The sequence below is a fragment of the Musca autumnalis genome, unplaced genomic scaffold (assembly GCF_047663935.1).
Source record: "Musca autumnalis isolate F117 unplaced genomic scaffold, ASM4766393v1 scaffold_2, whole genome shotgun sequence".
Taxonomy (NCBI): domain Eukaryota; kingdom Metazoa; phylum Arthropoda; class Insecta; order Diptera; family Muscidae; genus Musca; species Musca autumnalis.
Window position 1 is genome coordinate 64,086,922 of NW_027411755.1, and position 13,623 is coordinate 64,100,544.

At 34.2% G+C, this 13,623-nt stretch overlaps 1 protein-coding gene across 1 annotated transcript; it reads right to left on the bottom strand.

Annotated features, from left to right (window-relative positions):
- Positions 1–11,167: 11,167 nt before the first annotated feature.
- Positions 11,168–13,028, bottom strand: LOC141394005 (odorant receptor 30a-like). Its single transcript, XM_073967722.1, has 6 exons — positions 12,622–13,028; positions 12,409–12,547; positions 12,061–12,325; positions 11,906–12,005; positions 11,636–11,845; positions 11,168–11,580 (listed from the first exon to the last, which is right to left on the bottom strand). The coding sequence occupies exons 1-6, from the start codon at positions 12,925–12,927 to the stop codon at positions 11,479–11,481; spliced, it is 1,122 nt and encodes a 373-aa protein (XP_073823823.1). The 5' UTR covers positions 12,928–13,028; the 3' UTR covers positions 11,168–11,478.
- Between the last annotated feature and the right edge of the window lie 595 nt (positions 13,029–13,623).

Here is a 13,623-nt window from a genome sequence, read left to right on the forward strand (position 1 = left end):
GTTTTTTATTTCTTATCCGATTGGACTCAAATTTTGGATCTAGGCGTTTTGATGGTCAATTTTTCGATATTTGGGGTCATATCAAAAATATGCAAAAAATATGCAAAATATATGCAAAAAATATGCAAAATATATGCAAAAAATATGCAAAATATTCAAAAAATATGCTAAATATGCAAGTGTTTTTTTTGACAAATATCGTCAATTAAATTTGGAAAATCATGAAAAAACATTCTAAATTAAGTTTTTTGACGTGTAACATAGTTTTTTGCAGATTGTTATTTTATTGAGACTCGCCAGATATTCCGCCACAGCAATAAATCTAAACTAACAAGATTTTAATCAGTTTTCACAAGGTGAGAAGATATCAAATAACCCAGCATTCCTATTACAACATAATTTGCTTCCTATACAAATGTAGATAGATAATGGAAAAATTTCAAAAACTCAATCAGAAATGTCAAAATCAACGTGTCCAAATATGGTAATAGTTTCTAATCGGCCAAAATTGTCTAGCAGAAAAACAAAGGAGCTAGAGTTAGTCATCGCTATTTTTGTTTAGGTAAAAGCGCAATTTTTCTAGTTTTTGGAAAATGGGTTCGTTTTTAGCGCAAAATGGGAAAAAGTAATAAAGTACCATTTACGATTCCAGGTTCTGGAATATAACTATAATTAGAGGTATACGTTTTGAATATCCACATATTTGATTTGAATATATTGATGATGATTTTTAGGTTATGGCCGAATCATGGGGGCTATGAACTTTATATTATACATTTGAATACTGTATTATATAGTAGACACCCTAAGCATATCCGGAGTATCATATGAAGATCCTATGACTTCCCCCGAAGACGTAATTACAGCTTAAAGTACTCAAAATAAGCAATTTTTACAAGGTCCGTCGTATATTTTCTATATTTTTTTGATATATACTCACCATAACTATTTTAAAAAACGATTTGTAACGAGCGTACAACATCTCCTTAATATATTAATCTCGAAAAACTCACAGCAAAATATTGGTTTGTATCCGAAAATAACGAAAGTCTGGGTTAAACACGTAAAACCCGATTTTGAGCTGTATCTCAAAAACAAGAGCTGATGGAGAAAAACCGGGACCGATTTGAAAATAACTCGCCGATTTCATCTAGAAACAACTGCAACTTCGTCTGAAACATTCAACTTTTTCAATTTTGTTGAGCAGTGTAATATACTTAATTTTATTAAGCGTGACTACGAAATCGCTATAAACACTGGCTTCAATAAATAGGAATGCGCGATCAACCCCACATTTTGTTATACAGTACAACCCCAATAATGTTAAATGTCGCTTGACCGAAGTTCCAAAAAATCGATTGAGAAATCAGGCAAAACCTAATTTTAAAGATGGTTAAATAACTAGAACGTCCAAAAAATTAGCATTGGTCATTAAAACGACGGGACAACAATGCGGTTTATTTATAATCTATCTAAATGGATGTCAAGTTCTTTAAGACTGACATGATGTTCTAAATTAAACTTCCGAATCGGCTGGACCGAATTTGATGAAATGTTGTGTGTACGAGGTAGGTTCGTAGGTTCATAAGGTGGGAGAATATTGAAAATGGAGTGGGTGGGGGGCCGTTTTAATAAATCGCGAAATCTCAGAGATTATTAGACATATTAGTATTCAATACATCAGCAATGGTGGTCTCTGCCATTAATGGGTGTTTTGGAAGCAGAATGCCGCGATTACGTCCAATTTTTCAAAACTTTATTCTTACGGCATGAACGTTGACTTCAGGGCTTAGAATAACTCGATCAAGATCACGTTTTTTATACAGCAAAGATAAATTCAACTAGCATTTTGAATTCATTTTTCATGAATCACTGATATTTTCATGTTTAGGAGCTTAAAATAATAACGTTTTCAGTGAACCAGCACTTTGTTAACAAGAAGTAAAAATGGCGTTAAGTTCGACCGCGCCGAACTTTTTTACCATTCACTACAATTTTTATTGAAATTAGATTTTAGCCATATCGGTTGGATAATTTGGCTGAAACCTCTAAGGGCGACTAAATGCCAAATATAGGCATATAGGTCGAATAATGCGGCTAAAACCTTGCATGTACGGAAAATCGGGAGGTACCGGTCTATGTAGTCTATATAAAAACCTTAACATGTACCGAATAGTCTATGTGGGAATGTCTTCTACCCACATGACGGTGGGAAACCTCCAAACTGTTCTATGGTAGCTATATCAGAACGTGGAGTTATACCGACAAGTCTCCGCAGGTATGTTTACGACCCCCGGCGGAGACCAACAACAACCATTTCGGTGCGAAAATTAGGCAAAACCTCTTCACTATAGAAAATCAGGAAGTACCGTTCTATGGGAGCTTTATCAAAAAGTGGACCTGTAGCGACAATTCTCTGCAGTAATATTTACGACCCCCAACGGACACCAATGAACCAAGTTATAGCCATTTCAGTTTAATAATTTGGCTCAAATCTGGAAAATATCCAACATCGTGTGCTTTATCAAAAACAGGACACTGAATGGGAATGCTTATACCCCAAGGAAGACCAAATCCCATTTAATGGCGAATACCGAAAATCGGATGGTTCAGTTCCATGGGGATTATATCAAAACGTGAACCGGTATAACCCATTTCCAATACCAAACATCCTAGGAGAAATTCATTACAAAGTTCAATGTTAAATATTGCGGGCTGTATCTTGATTTCAGCTGAAGAACATCGCTACATTAACTCATTCTTATTCTGATCAAAGAAAAAAAAATCGAAGTGTTACACACGGAAACAAAAAGTTAGTTATACTCTTCATCTTATGTTGGAGGGTATAATTAAAGAATGTTCTATTTTTAATCTGGAGATACAAATACAAAAGAGTTTTGCTAAAAATTTTAATTTATGAATGAATGCATAGTTACGTCAATTCGGATCGAAAATCGCAACATTTCATTCGTAATTCGATTATTCTATTATTAATTCAAATTATTCCATTTGTAATTGGACTACTCTATTTGTAATTCATACTCTATTGTAATTATTCCAGCTGTAATTCGAATTATTCAATTTATAAAACTATTCCATTTATAAAAAAGGAAAGGAACAAATGGAACAATTCGGATTACAAATAAAATAGTTCAAATTACAAGTAAAATAAGTCGAATTACAAATGGAATAATTCGAATTACAAATATAATAATTAAAATTACAAACGGATAAATTCGAAAAACAATTGAAATGTTTCGATGTACAAAGAAAATTTTACGAATTAAAAATGGAATTCTCTAATTACAACAAAAATGATTCGAATTGAATCTGAAAAGGTGTAGATATATAAATATGTAGATGAGTTATAAATGTTTACACGGAAAACTAAAAACGGGCCAGCAACGCGGACCGGGTCAGCTAGTATTTTAATAAAATTCAACCTGTTTATGGATCTGAAAAATATATAAAAAATATGTACGTAGTCTAAACATCGCGAAAATTCAAATGAAACCAAAACTATACAAATTCGTTTTGTTGTTTGCATATTATAGCAAAAACAAAAACGTATATTGAGAAAATTTATAAAATTTTTGTAAGAGAAAATATTTATTAAAATTTATTTTGTGAGTTAGTTGAAAAAAATGTTTCACGCAAAAAATCACATTTTTTATTCTAATCACTTCTCGAATACACGCTAACATCTAGCTGAAGATATGGGTATCGTTCAAATAAACGTTGGGTTCCTTTAAATGGGGTATACTTCTGAAATAAAACTGTATCGGGTAATGTTCATTTTGGAATGCGTGTAAATCGCGAAATCCTCAAAATCACTTGATGCTCATGCGGTTTACCAACACAGCGAATTCTTCTCTTTTAATTTGTACACATTTGCTAGGATTTACTTTGGCCGCTAAGATGTAGCATCGTCTGCAGTTTAGTGTGCAACAAACAGTATAACGCTTATAATTTGCACAAAGTGCATACACATTTTATGCGCATCCAATTTCACTATCATCCATGAAAAAATACATCGATCTAAGCCTATTTCGATAAAATCCATCAAGAACCGTGAATGTAGCATCACACACTATTTTTGGGATAAATCGGCTAAAGCTCCCATGCCACTAAATTTTTTAATACGCTGTTTTCGCAAAAACGCGAGTGATGTGTTAGTTTCTTCATTGAAAAGGAAACGATCCACAGAACACGCGATTTAATACGCGATATTTTCAAAAATATTTTACGTACATTTTTCGGTTTTTGAAGATGTTGTTTTCGCCGTTCTAGTGATTTATATGATCCGGATCAAAAAACTAAAATATCTTGGGGTCCCAGCACAATCAAAAGGATATTGTAAATACTGTACCCAAAAATATGGTTTTTCGAAAAAATATCGCACTAAATTTTGGCCTTTGGCAGTGGATTGCTGTGATGCTGTCTGGCCTACATAGTACATACATAAAATACACATCAAATTATGCGTAATCGCGAGTACTTTGGTACTATTATATGTTTTCTGAAATACCAGCATGCGCGTCGCAGTTAGATCAAAAATACAAAAAAACACCTAAAATCTGGCTTCAAAATATCAGCATCCTTAAAAGGTGGATGTAGTGGAGATTTTGAAATGTGATACATTAGAAGTGTAATGTGCATTTTGTATTCTTCTACTTTTACTTTGGACATATATCCGCAATTTAAACGGTTTAACCGCCAATTGAATAACAACGTAAAAAAACTCGTTTGCTTCAACGTGTTTTTACCTATTTTTATTCATTTACGCGGTCATAGCTTCCGCGCAAATTAACTTTTTGTTGTGGCTATTTTTGAGCTTTGATTAAAAACACTTCGTTTGATTCAACTATGGTCATATTTCGTGGTACACTGCAATATTTCGCGAATTATAACAGTGTAAACCTTGGCTTCATCAATGTTAAATTTTGTTGACTTTTCGTCATATGCCCTCGTTAGCATAAATGCTGAGGGTATAAAAATCTGTTGGGCAGTGCCAATAGTCTTCCATTTTTTATACCCTCAACATTTGTGCTAACGAGGGTATATCACCAATATTTTTGAAAATTTAACATAGCTGAAGCCAAGGTTTACCATTTTAGAACTCGCGACTTGTGATTATATATTATACAAATTAAATATTTTTGGATAAAATTAAATGTTTTTGGACGTGGCAAAAAATATTGGCCTTAAAAGATAATATGCGTGGAAGCTGTGGCTATTTTTATGTTAAAAAATGGGTAAAAATGGGTTGAAGCCACCATGTCTTTCTTTGTTTTCTCTCGATTTGTGAGTAAACCACACTTCTCTCGATTTTCCTGTCAAAGTAAAAGTAGAAGCAAACTAAATAAGGATCATCTCACTTATGTATTACTTTTCAAAATTTGAACTGCTTCTACCATTAAATGATGCTGACATTTTGAAGCCAGATTTACAGTGTTTTTTGAAATTTTCTTCTAATTTCATTCCGCAAACAGGTTTTTCAAAAAATCATATATAGGATTGTAGTACTTGCGATTCTGAGTTATTTGATACGTATATTGTGAATGTAGTCTGCACAGCTTCATAGAAATCTGCATCCAAATGCGGAAATTTTATGTGAACATTTTTCTAAAAATCATATTTTTCGGGTCTAATATTTGCAATTATCTCTAGAATACCTCGTACTCCATTGCACATTTTAGTTTTTTACGTTCCGGATCCAATAAATCATTCCTAGTGAAAATCCATCTACTAAAACGCGAGTTACGAGAAATTCCAAAATAGAAAAATCACCTAAAATTGTTTTTGAAAATATCGCGTATTTTATCGCGTTTTCTGCGGATCGTTTCCACTGCAATGAAAAAACTAGTGCAGCATCTTCGTTTTAGCGGAAACAGAGATTTGAAAACTTCACTGATAAGGAAGCTACATTAATTTTATCTCAAAATATAATGTGTGATGCTACATCCACGGTTCTTAATTGATCGCCTTGAAATAGATATATATCGATGTAGATTTTTATGGTGAACACTGAAATCGGATGCGGACAAAAATTGTATGCACTTTGCGCAAATTAGCGATATTTTATAGGTATTTTAAAGCTAAGTTGCAGCCAATGCTACATCTTAGAGTCCAAATTATATTTCGAAAAATATATACAACTTAATAGATATGGTCTTGCTGTACATGAAAATCGCATGCGGACAAAATGATTTTGATAATTACGCGATTTACACGTATTTTAAAATGCATATAAATTAAAATGTGTTATTTGACCTCTATATCCATTTCAGAAGCTTTGAGATGTAGCCTCATCAACCCAATTACCTTCCCTAATGGGAAAGCTTTAATATGAATGTCAATAAAGCAAAATCCGTCTATTTTATTGGGAGATTTAAGCAAAATGAAGGAAGTATTTCTACAGATTTTTACAATATTTTCTACTACATAATGCATGTGAAAGAATATTTTTTCAAACAAAAAATTATTTTTTTGACCAAAATATGTGCTTATTTTGGCTGTAACATCGAAATTATAACACCAATCTGTATGATTGTAGGCTCATTTGATTCGCCGTGAAGTTTTGATCCACAACAAATTTTATGTAATTTTATAACCACTAAATGGGCCTTAATTTTGATAAAAGTTGACTTATATTCAATAATTTATCAATTTTATGTACATTCCGCGAATTCTGTGTAACATTTTGCAGGTATTATGCAATCTACTCGCTGAAGTCACTTCGAGGGAACTTTTTTTAACAATTGTGCTCATTAAAATAATTAGCGTTTTTATAATATTTTCTTTCTTAAAAAGCGAAATAAACGCGCCATAACTTTTGTCCGCAACAACCAAAAATTGGCTCGCGACCAGATTCTTACTGGGAATTTTTTTCTTAACCTACATATCAAAAATCGTTGATGTAGCGCGAAAAAAATTATCCTTTTTTTCTGAAATGGAATATGAAATAATTGACAATATTCCTGATATACACTTTCATACGGGCAAAATGTGCCTCATCGAAATAATGGTTTTAGACCCCAAGTATGTTTGGACGAAAAGTGTTTTAGACAATTTGGAGTTGATTTAGCCCTCTCCGTCCGTCTGTCTGGCTGGAGCTCACGATAACTCTCGAACGGATCAACCGATTCGGTCCTAAATTTGGCTTTCGTAATAGTTTGTCCAAACTTAGTTTAAGTTCGAAGATAGGTTATACCGGTCCACTCCTTCCGGTACCTCCCCCAAAAAAGTTCGAAAATTTTCGGAATTTGTGCGCAAAAAACTTTGCATATCGTGAAATTCTTACCAGACTTAGGTGAGGTTCTAATATAGACTCAATCGATTCACTCCTTCGGTTATCTCCCTCACAAAATTTGCGAAAAGTTCAGTTTAGGACCAGCTCTCGAATCGCTTTGATTTTTGTTGTGACAACTTGTAATCACCGCCCTCCATACGACGGTACAAGGTTCATCACGCGCAAGTCCACACTTCCTGAGAAATTAGCCTGAAAGTTACCAAAAAAAAACAATAACAACGTGTGAAGTGGTTGGAGCGCTAGATAACTCTCGAACGAATCTGCCGATTCGGTCCAAAATTTGGCTTTCGTAATATTTTGTTCACAGTTAGTTTAAGTTTGAGATTAAGCCATGTCGGTCAACTCCTTCAGGTACCTCACCAAAAAAGTTCAAAAATGTTCGGAAAAATTGTGCGCTCGATAACTCTTGAAGGAAGTGACCGATTTGGTTCATACTTTACACATCCCAATATATCTACTAGATATAGATCAGGTTCGAATATGGGCTATATTTGTCCACTCCTTCGGGTACCTTCCACACAAAGTATCGGATAAGTTCACTTTAACTTGTTTTGGAAAGATGTGTTTCAATTCCCACAGGGTGAGGGTATATCTCTGTCGGCAAAGCCAACTGATTCTTTCTTACTTGTTTGTATTCAAACTCAAATAACTTAAAAGAATACATTTGTCAAGCAAAGTTTTACTATTTTTATGGGGACCGACTTTAGGAACCACAAAAGTATAGCTTTTCCTATAGTTGGCATGGGTGCTAAAGATATGAATTTTCACGATTATTATTAGCTCAACTTGCTTCAAAATTGAGAATAAAGTTTAGTAACTACTCTAGAGTCATATTTAAATCGATTTTTGAATAATGGATATGTAAATCGTGATTTAAACCAATAAAATGCATGGTTCGATGTTAGTCCGTAATGATTGGCCGACTATTGGTGCAATAATTTATAATTGTGTTCCTAAAGTCGTCTACATAAGAATTTCATTAAGCTAATTAATTGATTTAAGATAAATCTCTACATATTTGAAGGAAAATAAATGGAAATATGTGTGTTAGTGTAAAAACTGTTTACTTTTTAATAGAAATAACGAATTTTTATGAAATATAGGACTAGTGAAAAAATGTTTAAAAGCTCGACTATTGGTGCACTTACCCTATACCTCAATACAAAACAAGCAAGCCAAGGCGTGTCCTAAGACACCACTTGTTGAGAAGTTTTACATGGCTGAAATACTCAGAAAATGTAGCCAAAATTACTGAGGGTATTTTGCCACCGTTGAAAAATTTAAGTTGCCTGGGAATCGTTTTGAAAAAATGTGGCAAAGCGACCCGTGCTGCAATGTATGTATAAAAATCCAATTGGACAATTTATATGCTAGGGCACCATGTAATTTGCAATAATGCAAAAGCCTGGAATGGAAAAATGTGTTTCTCTACATAAAACCCATTATACGAGGGTCACTAAAAAACCTTCCGGCCTAGGCAACACGCCGAGTCGCCAGTCGTCATTTGACATTTTTGTTGGAAAGTTTAACAGTTTTTAGCCTAAGTGTACTCAGGACAGTTTGACATTCGACCATGTGTTGGGTTGTTTACAGTGGCTTGATTAAGACACCTTCAAAACATGGTGTTTGAAAGCTTTTACAGCATCTAGTGGCAATTGCTGCGATTTTGAAATTTCTTGCACCGACTAACACGGGATCCGACGAGAAAACCCCCATTTTTGGCGCCAAGCGTTCATGCAATATCAAATGTTAGTTGGTGTAATAAATGCCCAAGGATGCCTCTACCTCACGGTACATATCATGGCGATCTTGCATTATCCGTTCACGCACTGCTTAATTTTGTCTGGCACAACGACCGTTTTTTGAAGACCCTCACGAACCTCGTTTTTTTTTGGCGAGTTGACGATGGAATTCATTAAACCAGTTTTTCATAGTGGTATAGGATGGTCCTTTATCGACATACAAAGATTTAATTTGATCGATGTACTCTTGCCGTGATTTTTTCAAGTCACTGTAAACAACACAACACATGGTCGTCTGTGAAACTGTACTGAGTACGCTTAGGCTAAAAACTGTCAAACTTTCCAAAAAAATGTCAAATGACGGCTGGCGACACTGCGTGATGCCTAAGCCAGAAGGTTTTTAGTGACCCTCGTATATTAGGCAGTAGGACCGTTATCTAGCAGACACGTTATTGCAATTTGCATCAGGGGGAAAGGTCAGTAGATATTTTTCCATATTTGGCTACTTTGCCGGTATATGCCCTTCAGGAAATAAAATATAGACAAAAAATATATATTTTTTATTTTTCATACAAAAGTAATGGTCCATTTCACCCGCTAAATAATGTCAGATTATCAACCAAAATTATAGGCATCTTCTTCGACCTATAGTCTTACCTCGTACAAAATTTCGTGACTATCGTGCTATAATTGCGACCTTTAGCGCGTTTATTAGAGTGGGGCGATTTGAACACCATCACGGGCGCCTGGAGTTTCCGATTCTTGGGATTTTACTGAGCAAAAAAGTCAACTAGACCATATGTCTACGGTGAAAATCGAGCCCCCGGATTTTGACTTGAAGTTTTTTCAGCGATTTTCGGATATTTTGGCATATAACAACAAAACCACTTATATTTTCGATACAACACAAAGACAACAACAATTTTACATCGAAATCGGTTTAAGAAAGCGGTTTTTTTTATCTAGCTTCGGAACCAACAAAGTTGTAATCATGTAATCAGCTACTTGCTGTCATTTGATTGACCATTTTATTAGCTTTCCAATGATATAAATATACGATTAATCGGTTACTTAAAACCGGTTCCAAAATCTGTTTTGATATCAGAATATCCGGTTCAAAAGTTTAGATAACCGGATCTATCCTTCAATAAAATTTGTTATTAACGTGTTCGTCATTACAAGAGCTATTTATGGTAAGTATTTCAGATGTACCACAGACCAATAACGAATATACATAAAAACAAAACACGGTTTTCTCAACAAAATACGGGTAAATGTCAAAAAGGACCATGAAAACAGAGAAATATCGATTGGTCATCAATGAGAACCGTACCTAAAATCTTCTGAACAACATTTTTGTAGAATATTTGGATGCTGTAAAATCTCATCTTGTGGTACTTTTACTACGGTTCAAAAAATAAAGGACGGAAAGGACATGGAAGGAATTGAGTTAGAGGGATGAAATATTCTACAAAAAGATTCACCATTCGATTTGACTGAAGACATGTAATCTCAAAATGAAGCTACAATAACGCTTAACAGAGATATAAAGCTATTTTCTCCCAAATTAAGGGGCCAAAATTAAACCATTAATCACGCGATATCTCGGAAACTTGACCTATGGTGAAAATTTCCTTTTGGGTTCTTAGTACACTCACCAAGGGCTTTCATCTCCGAAAGGGATCTTCTACCCACTGAATATGAGTCCCATTTTGTAGCACAGTGTCATTTATCGATATTTTCCGAAAAATGTGCACCTTCTCGAGGCCATAACTGCCTGAAGGAGCGTTCCAATGCTTTTGCGATGTACTAGAGAGTTCTTTATTATTGTCTTGGCTACAATTGTTGTCTTTGTGTTGTATCGAAAATATAAGTGGTTTGGTTGTTATATGCCAAAATATCCGAAAATCGCTGAAAAAAAACTTCAAGTCAAAATCCGGGGGCTCGATTTTCACAGTAGACATATGGTCTAGTTGACTTTTTTGCTCAGTACAATCCCAAGAATCAGAAACTCCAGGCGCCCGATAACACTTTTTTCCTTCCATACAAATCGCCCCGGCCTAGTGTTTATGATTAAACTACAAACAAACAATTGGATATATAAGGCTGTAACTCTGTCATCTTATCATGTACACCAACACAATTGACATCAACAGAAAGGTCAAGCGTTCCTCTTCCTAGTACAGCTTACTTTCCCGGAATGTCTCTTCCAGGAATAAAGATATAAGCTGTATATTTAAATTTTCACAATTTTCACACTAAAGGTGGGATCCATTTAACCCTATAAATATTATAACTTACCTTTTACTTTCTTCAAATTTAAAACGCTTATTTTTGTATGCAGTGTACAACTCAAACTAGGTGCAATCTAACATGTTGTTTAATAATCAATATAAATAATTTGTAGCTATTGCTCAACTAAATTTAACCATATAACCTCTTAAGTAATGTAAAATAAGAATACGTGGCATTCAGTAGTGACTGAAACATTTCCAAATTCATGGGATACACTTTACCCACCAAAATCTGAAAAAAAACATATTTGTCATTTTGTTAAAAGCCCCAGCAAAACTTTTCATACCGCACAGGGCTTTTGGGCTCGCAATATAAGCAACTTTATAGTCTTCTGAGTTGAAACATCAAAATCGAACCAATTGCTTTCATAGGCCGCTATGGCAACCTTCAAACTTTCATCGTACAATTCATTGGCGAAGTAATACATGATGACACTCTGGCCGAAAATCAGAAATATATAAGAACAAATTACGACCATTTGCCCAACAGTTTCCACCTAAAAGTGTTGTATGAGACAAATTTTTAAAACATAAATTTCTAAAATGTCCAATCTTACTATAACCAATAAAAACAGCATAGCACATAGCATAACTCCAAAGGCCATGAATTCAAACAGGAATATATAGGTCGTTAAATCGTTGATTGTATCCACAAAACTGACAGAACATTGAACAAATTAAGAAGTTATAGTAGCATAATTGTTCAACTTACTTGATCAATTTTAATTGATATTTAATACACCACACAATGCCCTCTCTTGCCTTCTCATTGCTAACATCTTTCAAATTTCTCAATTTGTGTTGTAGAACTTTACACATCAATATACAGAAAAGTATAAAGGACACAATTAAATTGGTAAAGGGTAGGTACATGCAGCATCCGGCTGGGGTAATGATTAGTTGGAACAGAAAACATATCTGGTAATAAGGAGTTTCGTATTTATCTATTCCGGGAACATATATGCCAAAGGGTAAAACTGGAACGAAACAAGGATGATTAAATTGAAAAACATTTTAAAAATGAATATTCTCAGATATATTTTAAAGGAAATATATTAACCTCGTGTTGTTGCAAACAAAGGGTACATGTTAAAAGCCACACTTGATGAACAACCCATTATCAAATTGACTTTTGATATAAATCTAGAGGCAACTGTACATTCTCGTAGCATTTTCCTTAAAATAGCATCCTCAGAGTCCTGAATAAAAAGGTGAATAGAAATAGAAATATAACAATTTAATCCATCAAGCATTGATCCATCATCATTCTTACAACCAAATCGTCATACAACACTTGTATTTTCTCCATAAACTCTTCGTATTCAAAACGATTAAAACACACCAGAACAGCTCTCACAATAGCATCGAAAAACAATACAGCTACATAGGCATTCCGAACAATGACATCAATAGGTTCCTTGCTGAAGTAGATGTCCAAAAATTGCGTTGTATTTATAAAAATGTAGGGAATCAAGGCGAAATAACGACGCCAATTGTGATCCAAAAGAAACGACCAAAACTTCATAATACGCAAATTTGTACTTAGCAATGGGACATCTTCTATTGAACGGATTTTCATTGTGATATTGTATTTTTAAGGTAAATTTCAAAAGTAATCACAAAAATATTTTGATTTGTTTTCACTCAGTTTTGCCGCTCTAAATGTAAACAATTATCCTCGTTGGTTGTTCATACATTTTTAAGGTATTTTTTCTTGGGATATTTAGTGACTTGCATTTGCAGCTTTAATATCAAGTAGTTTAAAAGTTTTCAAAATTGATATTGTCCATTGAAACATATAATTAGGCACATATGTTGAATTTTCCATAAATGCTTTATCTGTTTGATCATTATACCCTACTCCACTATGTGGAAAGGGTATTATAAGTTTGTTTTGGGAAAAATTCATGTAACACCACGAAATATTCGTCTTAGACCCCCAATGTGGTATACCAATCTTCATATCTGGCCGAGATAAAGCGATTTTTAGGTGTGTGTCCGTCCGTCCTTCCGTCCGTCCGTCTGTCCATTATAAATTGTAATCAAACTCCAGGCCGCAATTATGGACCGATCGTCACGAAATTTTGCATTGAGGTCAGGTTCATACCAGAATAGACACCTATTGTTATTGGTGTTGATCGTGAAATATTTAGCGGGTGAAATGGACCAAAAAAAAAAATTTTAACCGATTTTGTAGCTACTCTGTAGGTCGCAATAATTGTCCGATCGCTTTGAAATTTTAAATAAGGTAAAAATATACAAGTGAGCAAAGGCT

What these genes read in the sequence shown, in the direction of transcription:
- LOC141394005 (XM_073967722.1), bottom strand. Translation starts at nt 12,927, where the DNA reads ATGAAAATCCGTTCAATAGAAGATGTCCCATTGCTAAGTACAAATTTG. An exon ending in TTTGTTTGCAACAACACGAG is followed by an intron (nt 12,326 to 12,408) that starts GTTAATATATTT and finishes GTTTCGTTCCAG; the next exon opens with TTTTACCCTTTGGCATATAT. An exon ending in GAGCCCAAAAGCCCTGTGCG is followed by an intron (nt 11,581 to 11,635) that starts GTATGAAAAGTT and finishes GTTTTTTTTCAG; the next exon opens with ATTTTGGTGGGTAAAGTGTA.